Source organism: Vulpes vulpes, chromosome 12 (assembly GCF_048418805.1).
Source record: "Vulpes vulpes isolate BD-2025 chromosome 12, VulVul3, whole genome shotgun sequence".
Lineage (NCBI taxonomy): Eukaryota > Metazoa > Chordata > Mammalia > Carnivora > Canidae > Vulpes > Vulpes vulpes.
The window spans coordinates 108,784,217-108,803,042 of record NC_132791.1 but is presented as its reverse complement, the minus strand read 5'-3'; the positions used below and the strand labels follow the sequence as shown (position 1 = coordinate 108,803,042).

Below are 18,826 nucleotides of genomic sequence, written 5' to 3'. Positions count from 1 at the left end.
TTTCCTCCATGATGTTTCCAAGCACCTCTCAGTAAGTTAACTCCTTTGTGAGGCAGGTAGCGGACAAAGCCAGAGTCCCTTCAGCCCCTGGAGACCATGCCCAGGGCCATGCCCCAGGTATGTGACAGGCCATGGCCTCCTGGCCTCCGGTGCAGGGCCTGTGTCATGGGCTTGGGATGAGGGGCTGTGGAGGGTGACTCAGCAGAGCTGACAGGCTGATACTTCATGGCAGGTGCACTTCATGGCAGGAGTGTCAGGGCCAAAGTGCCCAATGAAAGGTGGCCCTGGAAGAGGCTTCCAGGCTACTACCGGGCACTGGTAGAGTCCTTACTCTAGTGGAGCTACTGTTCTTTTTATTATTCCTCATTTACAAGAGAGAACCTCAATCAAGGTCAGTTGGTTTTGCTAGACTCTGCATAGAGACCTTTGTCCCTTAGGTGCCACTAGTCCTCACTACTTCACCAGCATCCCTGCCTGAGCTTCTCATAAATTGCTATCCTGCCTCTCAATAGAGTGGTCCCCATCCCGCTCCATGGGATGATGCAGGAAACACCCCTGGGGGCCCACTCCATGCCCTCTAAGCGTGTGCTCTTCAGAGGCAAGAACCCAGGGGGAGGAGGGATGGGGGAAAGGGCTAGGACAACCATCCAGGGCCTGGATTGGGAAATCCTGGGTTTTTGTCTAAACTTTGACACTTACCACCTCTGTGACCTAAGAGAAGCCACTTAACATCACTTGGTCTCATTTTTCTTATTTTTCAAAATCGGGATGAGAGTCGCCCATAATAAATGTGAAAGGGCTTGGGAAGGGATAAAGTGCTATATAAATGCAAGGAGGGATTAAATTATTATCACCTTTTCCCCAAGGATTACTTTGTGCTCATAAGGTACTCTAGTTGCAGAAGGCAATATTAATGGTAAGTAGGATGTATTCTCTGATAAAGCACTTTCACAGCTTGGCAAGTGAAATACCAGGCACAGAAGGTAGAAGCCACCAAGGATCACTGGTCACGTGCTGGCTGGGCACCCACGTCACACAGGTCCTGCACACACTGAGCTCGACAGGACCCAGCCCTTGCCTCCCAGAAGCTCACAGTCTAGAAGGGAAGGGAGATAGGAAAAAGCCACTTTAATTTATTGTTACAAGCTCTACAAGGGGGTTTCCAGAGGGCTGTGGAAGGAAGGAGGCAGCCACTTAAGTTGGCTTCTGAGGAGAGAGACATGAGGAGTCTTCTCCAGGAGGCAAAGTGAGCTGATCCCCAGGGTAGAAGTCAGCTAGACCGACATCCTTCCAGAGGGAAGAAGGACGGGTGAGAAAGCCGGGAAGTATGAGGGAGCAGATCACACTCAAAGATGCCAGCAGCTCGGCTTGGCTGGAGCGAAAGGTGTGTGAGAAAGGAGGAGAAGAGAGAGCTTTCTCCTGAAGGTGCTGGGACGTCGTCAAAGGAACAGGCAACCATCCAAAGACAGAGCCCTCTGTGTCCCTGAAATCTGGCACGCTGGCTATCTTCATGGTTAAGCGGATGAATGGAAACTTCAAAACCTTCTTGTGTACAAGAGTGTGCCTTCATGGTCCCCATCTGGATGGGGGAGAGTCGGAGCTCTGACCAAGACAGCCTTACAGTCTCCAGGAGACGAAAATGTCTGTCCTCTATGCACATCTCAGCTCGCTCAATCTGTCTGTCTGTCCATCTGTCTCTCCTTGCTAGCCTGACAGCCACAGGCACCTCTGCTCCTCCTCTTCTCTTCCTTCACTACACCATCCATCCGGGAATATGCACAATGTGTACACAGCAGCCAGGACGGGGGTCAAGGGCGGCTTCAAATCTGGTGCTGGCTCTGCCTCCCCCCTCTCCCTCACTGGATTCGTCAGTTCCTGCATTTGGTTTCCCACCGGTGATCTGGGCTGAATAAAGAGGCCCAGAGGCCTAGTGATGAGAACATCTCTTTTTTTTTTTTTTATGAATTGAAAAATAAAATGACAGTATGCAGCTAGTAGATCCCAGCTCACAACGAAGTGAACATCAATGTCTGTGGTTGTATTGACCTTGAAGATTTAAAAAAAAAAAAACAGAACAAGAATTCTCGGAGTGCATTATTATATACATTCTGAATCTCTTCACTGTGCAAAGCAGAAAATCCATCCTTTATGGACATGAGCATCTCTGGGGTGCAGCGTTGACTGTAAAATAAACCTTCTGAAGTACAGATGCAAGAAAATCTATGGCCGCTCTTAGCCACATTCTCCCTGTCAGCACAGACGGTCACACTGCTTTCCCGGGCCCGCCTAAGGTGGGACAAGCTGCTAGTCACACGGAGAGGAGTGACTCGCACTCTTGTCGGTCGTGAGTGAGGAAAGTGGTGACGTCAGTGAGAGACTGGCAAAGCCATCACGTTCCAAACGGTATGCTCCTGGCCTTATCATTTGTTTGGTTTCCTATGCTCAGGACCCACGGTGATTCCTGAGTCATCCTAAGGTAATGTGACATGAAAACTCTTCAAGGCACCTCCCATGAGCCACCTAACCTCCTCTGGTTAAAACTGCTTTCAAAAAAATAAAAAATAAAAAATAAAAAATAAAAAAATAAATAATAAAATAAAATAAATAAAAAAATAAAATAAAATAAAATAAAATAAAATAAAATAAAATAAAATAAAATAAAATAAAATAAAATAAAACTGCTCTCAGGCAGTGCTTGTGCAGCCAAGTTAAATATAAGCAGTATGCACTGGCAGGGTAGGCCGGGCGGGATGGGGGGGTAGTGGGGTGTAGAGGGGTTTCCAGTGATTCCTATGCCAGAAATGCACCCACCAGATACTCTTTCTTCCTTTCGCTGGACAAGTCTCTCCTAAGCAGTTGTTTTAAAGCATCTCAACATTTACTGCAAAGGAAGTCGCGACCTCCAAGCCCCACGCATCCGTGCCAGGTGAGCATTCAAATACTCCGAATACTATTCCGTAAAAAGGGGCAAACTGGCCTGCTGCAAAGGGTATTCCTATTTTGACTAAGAAAGATTTCTTTCGGTTCATATGGCTGCAACAGCCCTTAGGAATGATCTAAGCATCCCTGCCCTGACTGCGCAAATACTTAAGGCAGACCATGCACCACAAGAAGTATGTAACTGAAAAAATACAGCGGTGCATATAGCTTCACGTTCCTTGGCAAGAATTCGGTGGTATGGATCTTTGTTAATAAATATCTGCGGATAATGAGAGGTAAATGCAGATTTCCTAATATTATTAGCAGGAGCCCAGGGGAGGGGAGGAAGAAGGTTTTCTGGATGGCATTTCTCTGAGTCTGATCAGCTCAGCGTTCAGTTGTTTTCACTTATAAAAATATGGATTTCTATCTGTGAATCCCCCTGCCCTGGTTTGATGAAGAGAAAACCCAAAGCAAAGTTCATGCTCAGAGCAAGGGGCATCCACGTGGATTTGGAGCCCTGGCAACAGCGGACAATGCACCTGCTGACATGATCCGTGTGTTCTGCTGAAAGGCTCAGACTGTGGCATAAAAAGAAGGAATTTTATGTCTTCCATGCAGAGATCTATCTGCCTTGCATTCTTGCTCCGTGTTCCTCCGACTCAATCTAAAGGACCTTTGAAAACGTCAAGGAACTTTTCTGTTTTGCTGGTTTATCTTGTCTATCTTAAACTAATACTCTGATCCTGAGCATGGTCTAGGGAGATACATGCCATCTTCAGAAATGATTCCTGTCACCAGGTAAGATGTACCTGCTGGAGCGTAAGTGAGGAGAATCGAGCCTGAGCGGCACTCAGACTCTCCTACATTCCCAGAGTCCTTCCTACCTCTCCCTGAGGACCGTTGTTAATCACTTCAGAACCCTGTGGTCGCCTGACATTTTGACGATTCTAGATGTGACAAAAAGGAGGGTATTGATGTCCTGCAATGCCTTTTCATGTAGAGTAGCTCCATTCTTACACGGCAGAGAAAACACCAGGCTAACCTCTCCCTGGGCAGGATGGGGTTTCTTCTTCTTCCTTCTTCCTTCTTTCTCCTCCTCCTCTTCCTCCTCCTCCTCCTCCTCCTCCTCCTTCTTCTCCTTCTCTTTCTCCTTCTTCTTCTTCTTCTTTAAATCCCCCGCTGGAAAGTTAGGTGGTGATGAGTTCCTGTTAAGAAATCAGCCTTTGCCTTTCAAAACATTCAGCTAAACTGAGCTGGGTTAGGAAAGTAACGAGCACCCGCCGGCCACAGAGCAGGGCTTCATGAATCCTTACTCAGCTTCTGTCTTTGGGGAGACAGTTTCCCCCATTTTGCTCAGCATTTCTTCCCAAGTCCTACAAGTCATGACAGAGGAGGATCATAGGCCAGGCCAAGGGGTCTGCGGCCCACTGCCTGTCACAGAGCTGTGGAGCCACCAGGGTGAGGGGAACTCCTCCCCAAGAGGGAAGCAGCAAGGGACGAGGGATGTACATACAGGTGTCCAAACGGCGGTCCCATCACTCCCCATGGAAGAGGCAATGTTAGGAATCTGTGGGCAAATTATGGAATCTCGGCCTCAGTAGTTTTCATTGGCAGGTGGGTTGACAATCCTGCTCTATTGGGTTGCTTGGAAGACAACCTAGGGAATGCACTTGAAGCTCTAAGTCTCAATGACACCTCCCCGTGGCTGGCTTGACGTCAGCGACTGTGAGGCTTCAGTAGTGGTGAGAGACCCACTGGGAAGTGGGCACCTAGAGACCAACACAGGGGTCCATTCTCTTCTAGTCTCACCATTTCCCCTCCTCTCCCGTTCAGCTGTCCATCCGGGGACTCCCAAAGCCGTAACGCAGGTCACACTTGTGAAGGAGGAATGGGGCGCAGGTGGCCAAGCCAAGGGGCCAGGAAAGCAGCCGAAATGACAGCACGTACCTCGCTGGCATCACATCCTTTTCTATCGGGAGGAGATTAATCTCCATTACTTTTAGCAACTTCTCAAATCCTGCGGTTCTATTCTGCCTGGCTGACCTGCGCAGCATCAAATCTACAGTCTGAAATAAGGTTTTGCACAGTTGAGGCAAAAGAGTTTTCTTCTCTGACGTGAGACGCTCAAGAAGTCACCTGCCGTGTGCCAGTGGCGCTCCGTTAATAAAAGGGACAGAGCAGTCCTACTTGCTCTCCAACCCCACTGCGCACCCCTCCTCCACTCCCCCATCCCCTGGGGAAGACAGACAGGGTGAGGATGGACAGATGGGCCAGCGGCAACTCACCTTGCTAGCGACACAGCAGCAAAGGGCTCTGGTGGGGAGTCAGGTGTGGGAGGCTGTTTGGGTTTAAGCAAGCCTTATCCAAAGTCCCACAGGCCACCTAGACCCAAAGGATATCAAGCAGAATCTGGTGATGTCGGGCAACATAAACGACTAGTCTACTGTCCAGTTGAGCCACACAGAGAAGACAAAGAAAGGGGTAGCTTTGGTGATGGCCTCACCCTTCCCTTACCCCCTGACCCACTATCTTGGTCCATGCTGCACATAGATGGACGCCAGGGCCTGAGCCACATCTCACTTGCAACCTTCAAAGGGTGAAGAAGGCAGGCTGCCACCCCAGTGGGGCAGGCATGGGCTTCCAGGGCCTGCCATTAGGATCTGGTTACCTTGCCTGGTGTTGCGCTCTGCAACAAACCACCACGGCTGACGGTGATTTGTTGTAATGGTGTCTGTTTCTGTCCAGAGATGAAAACAGAGTAGCACCTCTTCAGCCTGCCCGGGATATCAGGAATAATGAGGACTAATTTTAGTATCTGTTTGTTTTGCTCTTGCAGCATGAGAGGGGTGCAGGCTGAAATATTGGCTCCCGGATCATGAAAGAGGCGACTCTGGGGAAGAGGGGGCAGTGGGCCCAGGTTGGAGGCTGGGGAGAGGGAGCAGGGTCCTGGCTGCCCCCCGCCCCTGCGGGATAAACGCGTTCATCACCCACGGGAGAGAGGCCAGCATGGGAAAGCACCTGCCACACGGTAATGGACGGCTGGCTGGGGTCTCCCCTGCTCTCTCTCTTTGCAGCTCTTCACACCCCTGGGCATTTTAAATTGTACCCACCTACCTCTTCTGGGACATACCCCCTAGCACTCTGCCCTCACGTCCATCAGAAAGAAGCAGAAAGCACCTGAGCCTCCTAGGGGGCTGTGATGGGGGGGGCTGCTGCCATCCGAAGGCTTGCTCTTTCCCTCCATGCCCTTTCCCTGCTCCAGGCTCAGCTGCCCCAGGCTCATCAGCCTCCGAGGAGGAGGAGGAGGAGGAGGAGGAGGAGGAGGAGGAGGAGGAGGAGGAGGAGGCTGCCTAGCTCGGCTCACGCTCAGGCTTTGCAAGCGCTGCTGCTGCCACCATCAGGCTGCTGCGGGAACTGCAGCGCTCGCAGGGTCTCGCATCCCCAAACACTGCACCTGCTCCTGCCTGTCGGGGACCCAAGGGAAGAGCAGGCCCTCTGGCTCCCGCGGCCCCTCACACAGGTGTAGCGTCCTCTGTAAGAAACAGGCTTCCAAGGCCCAGCTCTCTGATGAAATGGGAGTCCCTGTGAACGTGGGGGTATACCTCGCACCCCAGGGAGGCGCAGAAAAGTGCCAGTCCTACAATATAGGGGGTAAAGCCACTGGGAGGTTAACTGGCAATTTCCCCTCTTTGTCATGAGGTCAGGAAGGCAGGGAGGGAGGCGCTCCCTTCTCCCGTGGTACCCTGGAAGGGAGTCCAGGAGAAAGCTCTAAGTTTCTGTCCTTTGGTTGCCTGCATGATGAGCCAGCCGAGTCCCAGCATTACTCTGAAGCTGTCATAGCTCCCAGCATCGCCAAGGGTGACAGGTGGACTGTCACACTGCATCAGAACCGAGTCACCTGTGACACCTGCAGATGATTGACAGAGATGGGCACCGACATGCATTAAAGAACAGAAGGACAAGGCTGCCTTTTTGCTGAAACTGAGGAGTGGGTGGCTCGCCAGAGGACGTTTCTCTTGGCAGAGTCCCTGGTGACCCACTGGTCATTCAAGGCCCCCCTCAGACAGGAACGACTTCCCACTCTGAATAGTTGGGATCTTTCCTCTGCCCTCCTGTGGGAGCCTGTCAGCCCCCGCACGTGTGATGTCAGAAACACTGCTTTCTCTTCCTTTCATTGTTTCTCACCATTCATTTCAATATTTCAACATTTACTCAGAGTCTTCTATGTGCGGAGTAGCATGCCTGGCACCAGGGTGGTGGATAAAAGAAATGGATAGTTTAATCAACTAATTAAGAGAATAAAAGTTCCTGCCCTTGTCTTTCTTTTCTTTTCTTTCTTTTTTTTCTTTTCTTTTCTTTTTCTTTTTTTTTTGTCAACACAGCCACAAAAATAACTACCCAAGCAACATCCTCTTGATTGCTATTCAGCCCAAGAGGCTGGCCTGTCATCCCCCCTGGAAACCTTGTGCCCTCAAGGTAGAGCTGAATGCCAACAGATGAAGGAACCAACTCAGAAAGAGTCTGGAATCAAAAGATAGAGCTGCAAGGCTAGGTCGTGGTTTGAAGGTCAGCTCCCTGGTTTTCACAGGAAATCCTTAAAATCCCTTGCTATGCCTAGACATCGAGGATCCCCACAAGCTATCAGAACATGTTCCATCTTATGCCACAGCTTAGGATCCCTCTCATGTATTTTTCAGTGCGGATGATTTGGAGCAGCGGCTTCTACCAGCATCTTGAGAAGCATCGAGGCACACGAAAAAGTGAACCAGATGAGAGTGACTTTGGTTGAGTGACATGACCTTCTGGAGGGCATGACAGTGATGATAGCTCCCTCGCATGCTATCAGAGTGATGAAATGAAGTAGTGCTTGTGCAGGGCATTCTACAGCTTGTGAAACTTTACCCCAGTGCTCATCATCATCATCGTCATCATGATTAAAACATTACTATTGCCACCACTACCATAATCAACCACCGAAAGGATTTGCCCAGCACTTACAAGAGTATGTGCCGGACAAAAACATCTGTTTCACATCATTTGTGAATCTCCTAGGGATTTATTATCTAAAATCAATAGGTTGTTGCTAATAGATAATATTCAGCAAATTGTAGGCGTGGTGAGGATTTGGATAAAAGAGTAGACATCTAGTCTACTGTCTACTCTTTGATCCACCGCTTGGGAATTGACTCTTCTAATCTTGGTGGCCCAAATTCTACTCTTAGAGCACTTTCAGCAATGGGAGACTGTTCAGTGGGCTAGCCTCAGATGCTGGAATCAAATATCGACGGTCTTGGACATGTCGCTGCCTATTTCTTGCAGAGCAGTGCAGGTTTTTGCTTCACTATTGAGCTTGTCCTGCCGGTCCTCACCAACTCCTGGGGAGAACAGGCCCAAGCGCGGAACACATTAAGTAGATCAGATGACGTTCTTTACTCTTGATGCTAGAGACTCATAAACATGTCTAACATCCTCTGAGTAGAGTCACGTAGCTGTAACCTTGTTTTCCCCAAAGCCAGCATACCTTAGCTTCCTCTTCAGAACAACAAAGAATCATCAGCGAAATGTCTCTAGGCATTTCTTACTTATCTCATCCTTGCTCTTGACTCCCTTCCAGGTTTACCATTCGTCCTCAATGTCAGGCCAGCCTCCCTGCACCCCTGAAATGGGTAAATCCCATTCCTCAGCACACACCATCCAACTAACAACCCAGTGTGACCTCAGCCATCCTTGCTCCTGTGTGTTGGGTTCCTCTCCACATTCTTTATCCGGCGGATCGTCCTTAAGGATACATCTAACTGCTGTTGTCTTCGTCTGCCTCCCTCTGGAGTGCAGACCAACAGTGAAGGTCAGTTTTTGCACACTTAGTCTCTTGCTCACCTTCCCACCCCTTTGCATACCAACTATGAAGGCAGATGGGCTGGAAGGAGGGGCATAGTTCCATCCATTTCCACACTTTTAAAGCCCCACATAAAAAAAACAAGGCAAACTAAAAAAAATGAGTAACATATGGATTCTTCTCTCTTTTTATCCAGAAGACCCAGGGCGGAGAGAGGAGTACTGGCCCATAAGCCACTAGCAATGTTTCTGAAGAACAGACTTAACTCTGATAGTCCATCATCAAAACATTTGGCATGGTATTTATGACAAGCTGACCATCCCCTTCCCAAGCTTCTCACTATCCTCAACGCACTCATATTCCAGCCACCCACACCACCCATTGCTTCTGAACATATGGCTTTCTGTCCCGCCTTCTTTCCTTTGCATACACTCCAAGGCAAGCTGGGAACACTGCTCTTGTGCTTCCCCAGGAGGGCTCCCAGACATCCTGTGACTTCAAGTCACTGCCTCTGTGCAGCGTGTCCTGACGCCCTCGGTCATGTCAGCTGCTCTAAGAATACTCTTGACAACTCTGAGCCCATCATGTTGGAACCATGAGTCAAAGTGTCTGTTCCCTAACCAGATGGAGAGCCCCCCACCCAGGGGCAGAAATACAGTCTTAGGGGGTCTTTGCATCAGAAGCCCCTGGTGTGGTGCCCACCACACAGTAGGCCTATAGTGAGCACAGGCCGACAGGCCAAGGGCTGAGCTTTGGTGTCCTCAAGTGTTATTTGATGACAAAGGATGGACAAGAGAATGTGGCCCTCTGATGGAGCCCCCGAGGAGGACGTGTGGAATGATGAATGCCAGCCTTGGTTGTCACTGCCGCAAGTCAGGGTCAGATGTCAAATTCCCGTCTTCTAGGCATATGTTAGAAAGCAATGAACTTACAACAACCGTCCGGGTAACAAGGCCAAGTAAGTAGGCCGTCTTGATCATTCAGCCTGATAGTCACGCATCTTTTTAATACTGACCACCTGTGCCATTGCAGTTTTGGTTTCAAAGTTCAAAAAAAAAAAAAAAAAAAAGAAAAGAAAAGAAAAGAAAAGAAAAAAGAAACAAACAAACAAAAAACGGTCTCAGGTAAATCTACCTCCTTCTGCCTAGGAGGACACCCACACCAGGTGAGCTCTCACCTGCTGTTTGAGGAAGATGGTGGATTTGTTCTAAGTTCTAGACAGGACTGCATTTCAGCAGTAAGAGGGGTCACAGATGGGAAAGATTTGGAGAGGGCATGATAACGTGGGGGCGGGCAGGGAACCTTCCCATGGTCTGTGGCAGGCATCTACGTCTGGCTACTTCCTTGCCTCCTTGTCAAGGAATGGGATGGGATGGAGGAGCGTGCACCTCTCACCCTCCAAGCCCCAGCCAGGGTTGCAACAGGATAATTCTGCAGGGAGCAGGATTCACCCAGGCTGGCCACTATTTCCAGGGCTTTGACTTGTTACCAGTGTACCCGAGGAAAGCTGACATTTATTTAATCCTTGCAGTGGTGTTGACTGTGTACTCACGGAAACATTGTATGCTTACGGAAGACATTTGTTTCCAAGCAGCTTATGCTAAATTGCAGTGATATAAAGGAAACACTTATCCAATATTGACATTTACTGACTTCTAGAAATATACAGCCAGAGTACTCATTTTCACAATCAGAAGAGGAAGGGGGGGCGCGGGAAAAGCACAATGTTTGATCCCTAGCTCCTTCAGCAGCTCAGAAGCAGAAAGTTAATGAAAGTTCACGTTAAGTATGGTGGTGGAGATCCTCCCTCTATGGCAACAGTGTGGATGCGGAGAGAGCATCCTCAAACCCCGGCACCCTCAAGCCCGGGCGGAAAGCGGGACGCGGCATTCTTTGCAGTGAAGGTGAGAGAAGGATCCCAATCATCCGCGGTAGCTACATTCATATTGGACGTGCACACTGAACTGTCCATTCTGGGTGTCCCCCTGGGAAAAGGAAACACGATGCAATGGCATCTGTGCCTCCACAGATGGAGGGGGGGGCCCGTAACACTCCCCTCGCTGGAAATAAACCCCCCTCGATTTGGAATGCAGGACGAAGCTAGTGTGGCCGGACAGGGGATTCCCACCTGGTTTTGCTCCTCACTCCCTGCGGACAGCAGTGATGCGACACGCAAGGGAACAGACGTCCCCCAGGGCAGCAGCCCCCACCAGACTCTGCTCCATGAACACTGGGGTGTCCACTGACCTTGCGGGAAGATGGGGGCCCCAATCGCTGTGCTGCAAGCACCACCATTAAAATCAGGATTGCTGCCCTCGTGAGAGTCCAAGTGCAAGTGCAGGTTCGGGCCTGCTGTGATCTTCCTGCCCAACCAGAGGGCGCATCAGAGGGTAGCGGTTCCCAGGCGGGAGCGGGGGCGGGTACTGGGCCTGGCTCCTTCTGGTGGGCCCCTATTAAAAATGCCTGCGCCGGTTTCTCACCTAAAAGTTATTTCACCATTTTAGAAGGATAAGGACTGTAGCTGAATAAACGATGCCTATGCCCATATAACATCCCCCTTCCCCGCCCATCCCGGCCACCCCCGATTTACATGAGACCCTAAAATGAATGCTGTTGGCCCTCCTTCCCACTCCTCCATCACAAGCAATTTTCTTTTCCTTGTTCATGTTTCCAAAACAGTTTATCTTTTTATCTCCTTGGAAGAAAAGTACTCTGCGAATCAAAGGTATCATTAGTATTGTTATTATTTTGCTATTGAAATCTCTTGAATTCACTCTGGATTATTCATGTGCTTTTTTGGGTCTGCAATATAATGCCGCCTAAGTCACCCCCACTGGGTTGAACAAAAAAGAAAAATTGCATCTTCAGGCCTAATCCCCTGCTCCACCCCGTCTCCTGCTGGCCCTGGCTCCTACCAACACAGGCACACCAGGGAGAGCTGCTCCTTGGTACCATGCCTAGCTCACTGCTGCCATGTTCCAAGTGAGATCCTCCTTTGTAACCCAAGAGGGAGGCCCCCACTGCATCCTCTAAGTGTAGGGTGTGGGCTTTGACCTCACCGTGCACCCCTCTCCCCCTGGGGAGTTTCTCTTCCCTCCTCAATAGGTCTGGCTGGCAAACAGAGAGCTCCCTGCTGGGCAGCAGACACAGAGACCACCCCCATGCCCAACAGACACATCCCAGTTCCCCTCACCCGGAGGATGTTGCTAAAGAAGTGGTCCCACACCCTTGGCAGTTGTGCACTGACCTTCCAGGACAAAAGAAACCATTCTTCCTCTCCTCCACAAGACGTCATACCACTTGGGGTGCCAGTGTGGGGAGCAACACCCTTATTACTTGCCTCATCTTTTGTTATAGGACAGTTCTGGGCAAGGTTAACTGTTTGCTAAGTTGCTGTTCACACCCAATTCCTTGTTCTAATGCCTTCCCAGCCTATACCCCCTATGATCCTTCCATTCTTTTAGCTGTCTCTTATGTGTTCATGGTATCTTCTGGTGCTCTGCTTCCTCTCCCTCTCCCTCCTTTCCCTCTCCAAAGGAGCTTCTTGCAAGTTCAGGCTGTCTTGCAGTTGATCCTTCCTTTCCAAGCTCCCTGCCATCCCTGTGGCTTCCCTCATCCTAGCTGGGTCTCTCCACTCACAAGCTATTTGCCCAGTGTCTGCCTCAGGTTCTTCTATTCCCTTGGAGAGTCATGTCAGCACGAACCTCTGCCCCTCTGGGAGCCATCTGACAGCCCTTTCGGTGATTCCTGCCAGCAGGTCAGGAGAGCAAGTCACTCAGATTCTTCCCAATGGGGAGGTGACACCCCAGATTAATCCTCAACTCAGAGATGTCATTGACAGGTAAGCATAAGTTTTTGTTTATCACCCCAACATGTTCGAGAGCAGCCTGGAGTACGTGTAAATCCAAGAGATCTGGGCTCACCGGGATTAAAGCTTTCAGACCCCACAAGGTTATGGGGCCAGACAGGCCAGGTCTGGGAGTGCTAGAGGAAAATGTTAGTGAGCCAGGAGGGGAACACCCTTCTGAGGAGTGTCTGAGCTCAAGGCACCAACTCCGTTATCACCGCACACCCTCCAGACTGTCTCAACACTGAGATCTGCCGGGAAGCAGGGAACACTAGTCTTTCATAGCTACTTAAGATGTGGATGTGCAGGCTGGCTGGCATGGCTCTTGAAGATGAAGGAGGGCACAGAGGGAAATAGTTGTGGGCAAATGGAAATGATAAAGGGAAAAAAATATAGCAAGTTCTAAGTTTATGGATGACAAGAGAATCGATTCCTTTTCACCCAGGGGCAGAGAACATGCCTCTTCTCTGCAGGAGGCAAATTGTGCTGTGACATTATCCCTCTCTGTACAAAGCACACGGTCCTGCCAGCTGATGGAAGAGGCATCCCCAGCAAGAGAGAAACCCACGAACAGCACACACTGGCAGCTCTCCATTTCTTTGTGGCCCAGGGACGCTGGCAGGGGCGGAAATGGAGGGATGCCATTTGGCCTTTCTACTGCCACCTTAGGAAAGATAAATAAATATTTCATCTCAGTCTACACGCAAAGCCCAAACTTGAAAGGGAGAGGGGACACAGCACAGCACTGACAGTACTTATACGTGCATTTCACTCTCTAAAGGGTTACAAGAAAAAGGGAACGTAAATAAACATTGGACACGTCAGGAGAGAAAAGACAAGTGAAAGGGACTTTAAGAGTTCTTCCTTAAAGGTTTTGCCACGCAAGTCTTCAGAGCACTGTTTGGAGCTCACTCTCTGGAAGGCAACGAAGACAACGGGAGCAGGAAGCATGAGAATTGTGTTTCCAGAAACTCTAAAATGACACATAGGCTCCCACTGGGAGAGGTGCTGGGCAGCAGATGGATGTGTCACCGGAGTGCCAGATAAAGGCTTAAAAAGAACCCTGGACATTTGTTTTCTCTGAGAGGAGGGGCATCCCAGAGTCTGCACATTTCCTTGGAAAGTATCCCAGGAGGAAGCATTGTGGGATGTGAGGGTCAAACGGGAGGCTCGACGGGGCATCCCAGGCAGGGTGCCACTTCGGTGAGGGGGACGTGTGTGGGTGTCACCTAGAGCCTGCGGGCTGGTCCTCTCACGACCTCTCGGAAGTGGATGCGCCTAACTGATGACTTGAGAAATGCATGGCGCTAGGCAGGGGCGGGCACAGCACGCGAACTGATCACATACGTGTAGCATCAAATGGAATCATCCGGGGAATTCACGATACTCAAAACAACACCCACAGTAAAACACAGGTCTATGGATCAAGTCAAAAGGTAGCATATCACAAAAGTCCAGAAACATCATCCCACTTGGCCCTTAATTCCGGTCATCGGGGGCTGTCTATGCGCGAAACCCACAGCGTCAGGTGTTGTAGGGCATTTGGACCGGCTGCCTCCGCTTTGTCCCATCGTCTTTCTTTAGACCCTTTCTGGAGCCCCGTGGGCCATGACATCTGCCATTTGGTAGGGTGGGCAGTGCTGGCCAAGCTCAGAACACTCAGGAATAACAGGCAAGTAGGCACTGCGGGACGCGGTGGTTTCTTCCTAGGGCTCTCAGGGCTAAGGGCAGATGAAACGGAGCGTTTAACCTCCATAGGTAAATATTTAAAGACTCCTATGAGACAGTGAAGAAACAGCTCGGTACTGAGAAAGGGATAAGAAAAGCAGAAGATGCACACTGTGATGATTCAGACAGCCAGAGAGGCACTTAAGACACCAAAGGCTTCTTATGCCAATCTAGAGGAGAATCACAGCTCAAGCTTTCCAACCACACATGGGCTGATTAAAATGTGCATGGGTCCCATGAACATTTGTGGAGCGGGGCGGCGGCTGGTGGGGGGGATGGCGGGCTCCTCCTTTTAGGGATTCTGCAGGCAACTTCCTGAGTAAATTGGAAAAAGGCAAAGGAGATCATGTGTGTGTGTGTGTGTGTGTGCGCGCGCGCGTGCCCATAAGCAAGCATACAGGCATCCAAGGAGAGTGATCTCACAAAAATGGTAATATAACCCAAACTGTTTCTGTACCAGTGTTCTCAGATAGTTCTTATTCATTCAGCCTGAAAACTCTAGGGAAGGCAATTTATCTTCCTGCTGTTGTAGGGAGCCCTGGTGAGATGCACACTACCCTATGAATACATGAGTGTGTGTGTGTGTGCACACATTATAATTACATACAGGCGTGGGTGTACACACACTGCTATGGGGGAAAGGCCCCTCCGGTTTTGTCAGGGTGGCCCTGAGCAAAGTTTGACAAGGGGAAAATCTGCAGTGACCACAAGTACCAATGGCAGAGCAGAGGAAGGAGGCGTGGGTTTCTGCTTACATTTGGCTTCTCCCTGACAGGGAAAGAAAAGGAGACGTGCTGTTTGCTTGCAGAGCCAGCCACCCATGGCGGTGCTCTGCTTCCTTGAAAACTTTTACCCTTCATTTAATCAACAGATGGACATGCTCTGTTGTGGATTTTTCTGAGAGTCCTGTCCCTCTCAGAGCTGTGCTGGCTGGCACAAGTGCTGTCTCAGATGGCAGAGGCAGCTCGGGCATTCCAAAGGAGTGGGAAGGAGCCGATTTACTCATCCCCTTTCGAACTCAATTCCACAGGTGACTTTTGATGCCTTTGGCTAAGGAGGCACTCACGGTGCCTCCCCAGATTTCCCTCCCCATCCCTCCAGCACTGCCAGCTCCAGGGCTCCCGGGAGGGGGGCAGGGAGCCATCCCAGAGGTAGCGAAGTTCTTTAGGGCAAGTCCTCCCAGCCGCTCTACTCCCCTGCCAGGCTGCACAAAGTCAACAATTAGCACCAGCGGCCAAATGCTCACTTTAGGCTCTCAATCCAGGGCTGTGTAGGATTCAGAATGCAGCCTTATTCAGACAACCCCGGCTCAATTCAATGAAACTCTTTACACGCTTTTCCCAACCGCTGCAAACGACCCCCACGGTGCATCCGCGAGTCGCGGCCCCTTCTGCAGCCGCGCAACCGACTACACCCGTGCGTGCGAGGCGGACCTCGGTGGAGCTGGAGCAGCCGCCTAGACCCAGCTGTCTCTCCTCCTGCCACCCGAGTCCGAAGGCGAGGAGGCGCCCAGAAGTTGAGAGCGTTGTCCCCGCCGGGAGGCTTGCCTCCCGCACGCACCGGGAGCATCCGCACGCTCCGGGAGCATAAAGAACTCATTTGCATCGGAGAGTTTGAGCTGGATGTTGACAAGTGAGAGGAGCAAGCCACCCCTCCCGCACCCCAAGCTCCCGGAGGAGAAGACACGGGACCATTTTGTTGCATTCGCGAAGGCGCGCGGCCGGCGCATCCCGGGCGCAAAGGACCGGTCGCGGTTCCCCCAGCCTGCCCGCCCCCGGCTGCGCTCCCCGCCGCCCCGTGGACCGGTCCCGGCCACTCCGGCCCGCGCGGTGGGGGGGTGGGGTGGGGGGGTCCTACCTTGACTGAAAAGGAAGAAGCACACGAAGAGCAGATCGAGCTGGAGAGGTCTCATTCCTCAGCGCAGCGAGGGGGGGCCGGCGGCGCAACTTGGGGTGGCCGTGAGTTTGTCCTCCCGGGGGCTGGCCGCGCTCAGCCTCGGCCGCGATGCTCCCGGGGTCGCGCCTCGGTGCTCCCGGGGCCCGGTCCCCGCAGCCCGCCCAGGCCAGTGGCCGGCTCCTAGCCGCCGCGGGAAGCCGGGCTGCTCAGCGACGTCCCTGCTCCGAGCAGATCCATTCTGTGCAGCCCCGGCGCACGGCTTCCTCCGGCGGGCTCCTCCCACGGCGGGCGGGCGGGCGGGCGAGGGAGCCAGTGACGAGTGACAGAAGGGCTCCTTTCACTGACGCTGGGGTGGGGGGGGGGGGGAGAGGGAGGGGGAACAGGTCATAATTAAAGAGGAAACACTTGGAGAAAAGGAGATCTATGCAGCGCGGAGGGCGGGGAGGGGAGGGGGGAGGCTGCGCGCTCCCTTCCCTGCTCCCTTTCGCCCCCAAAGAGGGGGAAATTCAGCTTTTGTCACCATGATGGACCCACAGGCATCTGGCACGGGGAGCCCACTGTGACTTTTTGTCCACAGCACACACTGTTGTGCAGCGGGAGTGAAGTTAAGGATGCATATTATAAATATGCACGCCCTGCCTTTGCACGGGGATGGGGGGGGGTGAGGGTGGTGGATTGGAAACCGGCTGAAAGGGAAAAGCGGAGCGGCGAGTGTGGGGTGTGTGTGTGTGTGTAGGGTGGGGTGGGGGGTGGGATGCATCCCTCTCAAGGAAGGACTTGGCCAATGTGTGCAGCAGGAGTCTGGGAGTTGGGGGAAGAGATAAGCACGTTTTTTTTTTTTTTTTTTTTTTTACCTTTTTTGGAGACTTTCCTAGAAGGGGGAGAGGTAAGGGAATAAAGCCTGCACGTTTAGACCTTGGTTCGCCTTGCACCACTCCTCCCAAACAAAATGAAGGAACTAGGAGGGAAATCGAGCAGGTTTGTGACACATGCCCATTTATTATTATTACCATCCTGGGTTGTGCATTTCCTAACAAGGAGAGGGGAGCAGTCTGTCTTTGCGTTTGCAGCCTCTCCTCTAATAAGCCCTCCATCACTCTCAGAGTGTCTTTTCTCCAAGAGGTGCTGTGAATCCTATTGCGAAGGAGAGGCCAAGGTCATAGGCAACTGCCTGGGAAGAAGCTTCAGGTCTGTCCCCTGTCCTGAAGCCCACACTCAAATCCAACTCTGTTTTCCTAAAGGGTAACAAAGTGAATTTATCTACATCTATTTCCTTGATGGATGTTTAGATAGAGATACTTGAGTTAAGCAGGCACTGGGGGTAATGAAAATCACAGGGAACAGACCATGTCTTCAGGGGCTCACAGTTTGGTGTGGAAGCAGAGAATACACCTAAGATACAAACTATAAGGATAGTTACAACTGCATATAATATGCAGCATTTTACAGAAGAAAGGGGTGGACTAAAGAGTAAGGGGGGAAAATGAACGATGCCCTCTTGATGTGTGCCTTTCAACATAAAATCAGTCATTGCTTTCTTCACTCACTGGACCTTGGGGAGGTCTTTTGGGAAACTCTCAGCCTTCCTTCCATCCACTATTACATACTTTGGGGATTTTACTGACTTGGAGGCACATTCCAACTCCAAGTTTCCATGTGGATGTTAACTTTAAAAATGTATCCCTTGGTAGTGAGGAACAAGAAAAAGAGAAGTAGGGCCCCACGAGGAAAAGTGAGGAAAGCGGGCGCTGGTAGGAGCTTACATCTGGTAGTTGACATCAAAGATCTACAAATTAGTAGGTGTCTGCTTTGTTGACTTTTCTATTCTTAACTTAATAGTTTATTTAACTGCATCCCTTCGAGGCTGTTAAACATATCAAAGGGAAACGTGTACGCAAGCTTTGAGGGAGAAAAGAAATGCTGAGCAACAGAAACTAAAGAGGACCCCAAAGAGGCCCCCATCCGCTAAATGAGCAAACAAGGTACAGAAGCAAAGTGTCAGCACAGCCTCAGCCCCGCTGCTTCGATGGCAGAGAATAGAGCGAAACAAAAGGGGCAGATCAGAAACACATGCACAAGACGGAGGATGATTCTTAACAACCTATGCCAGACAACATATTAAGAGTGAGAACATGGCATGCGGAGCGCTGTAACTTTAGTAGGAGCTCTCCATGAAGTCTCCCGGGTGGGTGGGTGGGGGGGGGGATGGAAGCCCTGGGCACCAGCCCTGAGGCAAGCCTTGCACTGGGTGAGACTCATAATATTAGAATGTAGATTGTGCCTCGCAAAGCAACACCGGACGTTTTAACTACCATTTATCTTTTAAGCTGCTGTTTCATTTTGCCTGTTAATTCCTAAGTGGCCTGGGGCCCAGATTTGCTTAATTCAGGCCCCAGGGAAATATTACAAAACCAGGGTCGTGAAGCTAGTGAACTGTGCAACACACGGAAATCAGGCCCACGTAGGGGCGTGTGCGCATCACACACACACTCAGTCTCGGACAGGAGAGGGATGGTGGGAACCCGGGGTTGGCAGGACCTTGTTTGGCCCTCGCACGGGTCCCTGAGACTGGCCTCACGACCCTGCAGCTGGCTCAA

At 51.0% G+C, this 18,826-nt stretch overlaps 1 protein-coding gene across 5 annotated transcripts in view; it reads right to left on the bottom strand.

Moving 5' to 3' along the window:
• Nucleotides 1-18,826, bottom strand: part of KIRREL3 (kirre like nephrin family adhesion molecule 3) — a 547,594-nt gene that overhangs the window by 528,281 nt on the left and 487 nt on the right. For all 5 annotated transcript variants that reach the window (XM_072729379.1, XM_072729378.1, XM_072729381.1 and 2 more), the window contains exon 2: nt 16,191-16,575. In XM_072729379.1, the coding sequence (XP_072585480.1) occupies nt 16,191-16,245 (55 nt within the window). In that variant the 5' untranslated portion in view covers nt 16,246-16,575. The remainder of the gene's footprint in view (nt 1-16,190; nt 16,576-18,826) is intronic.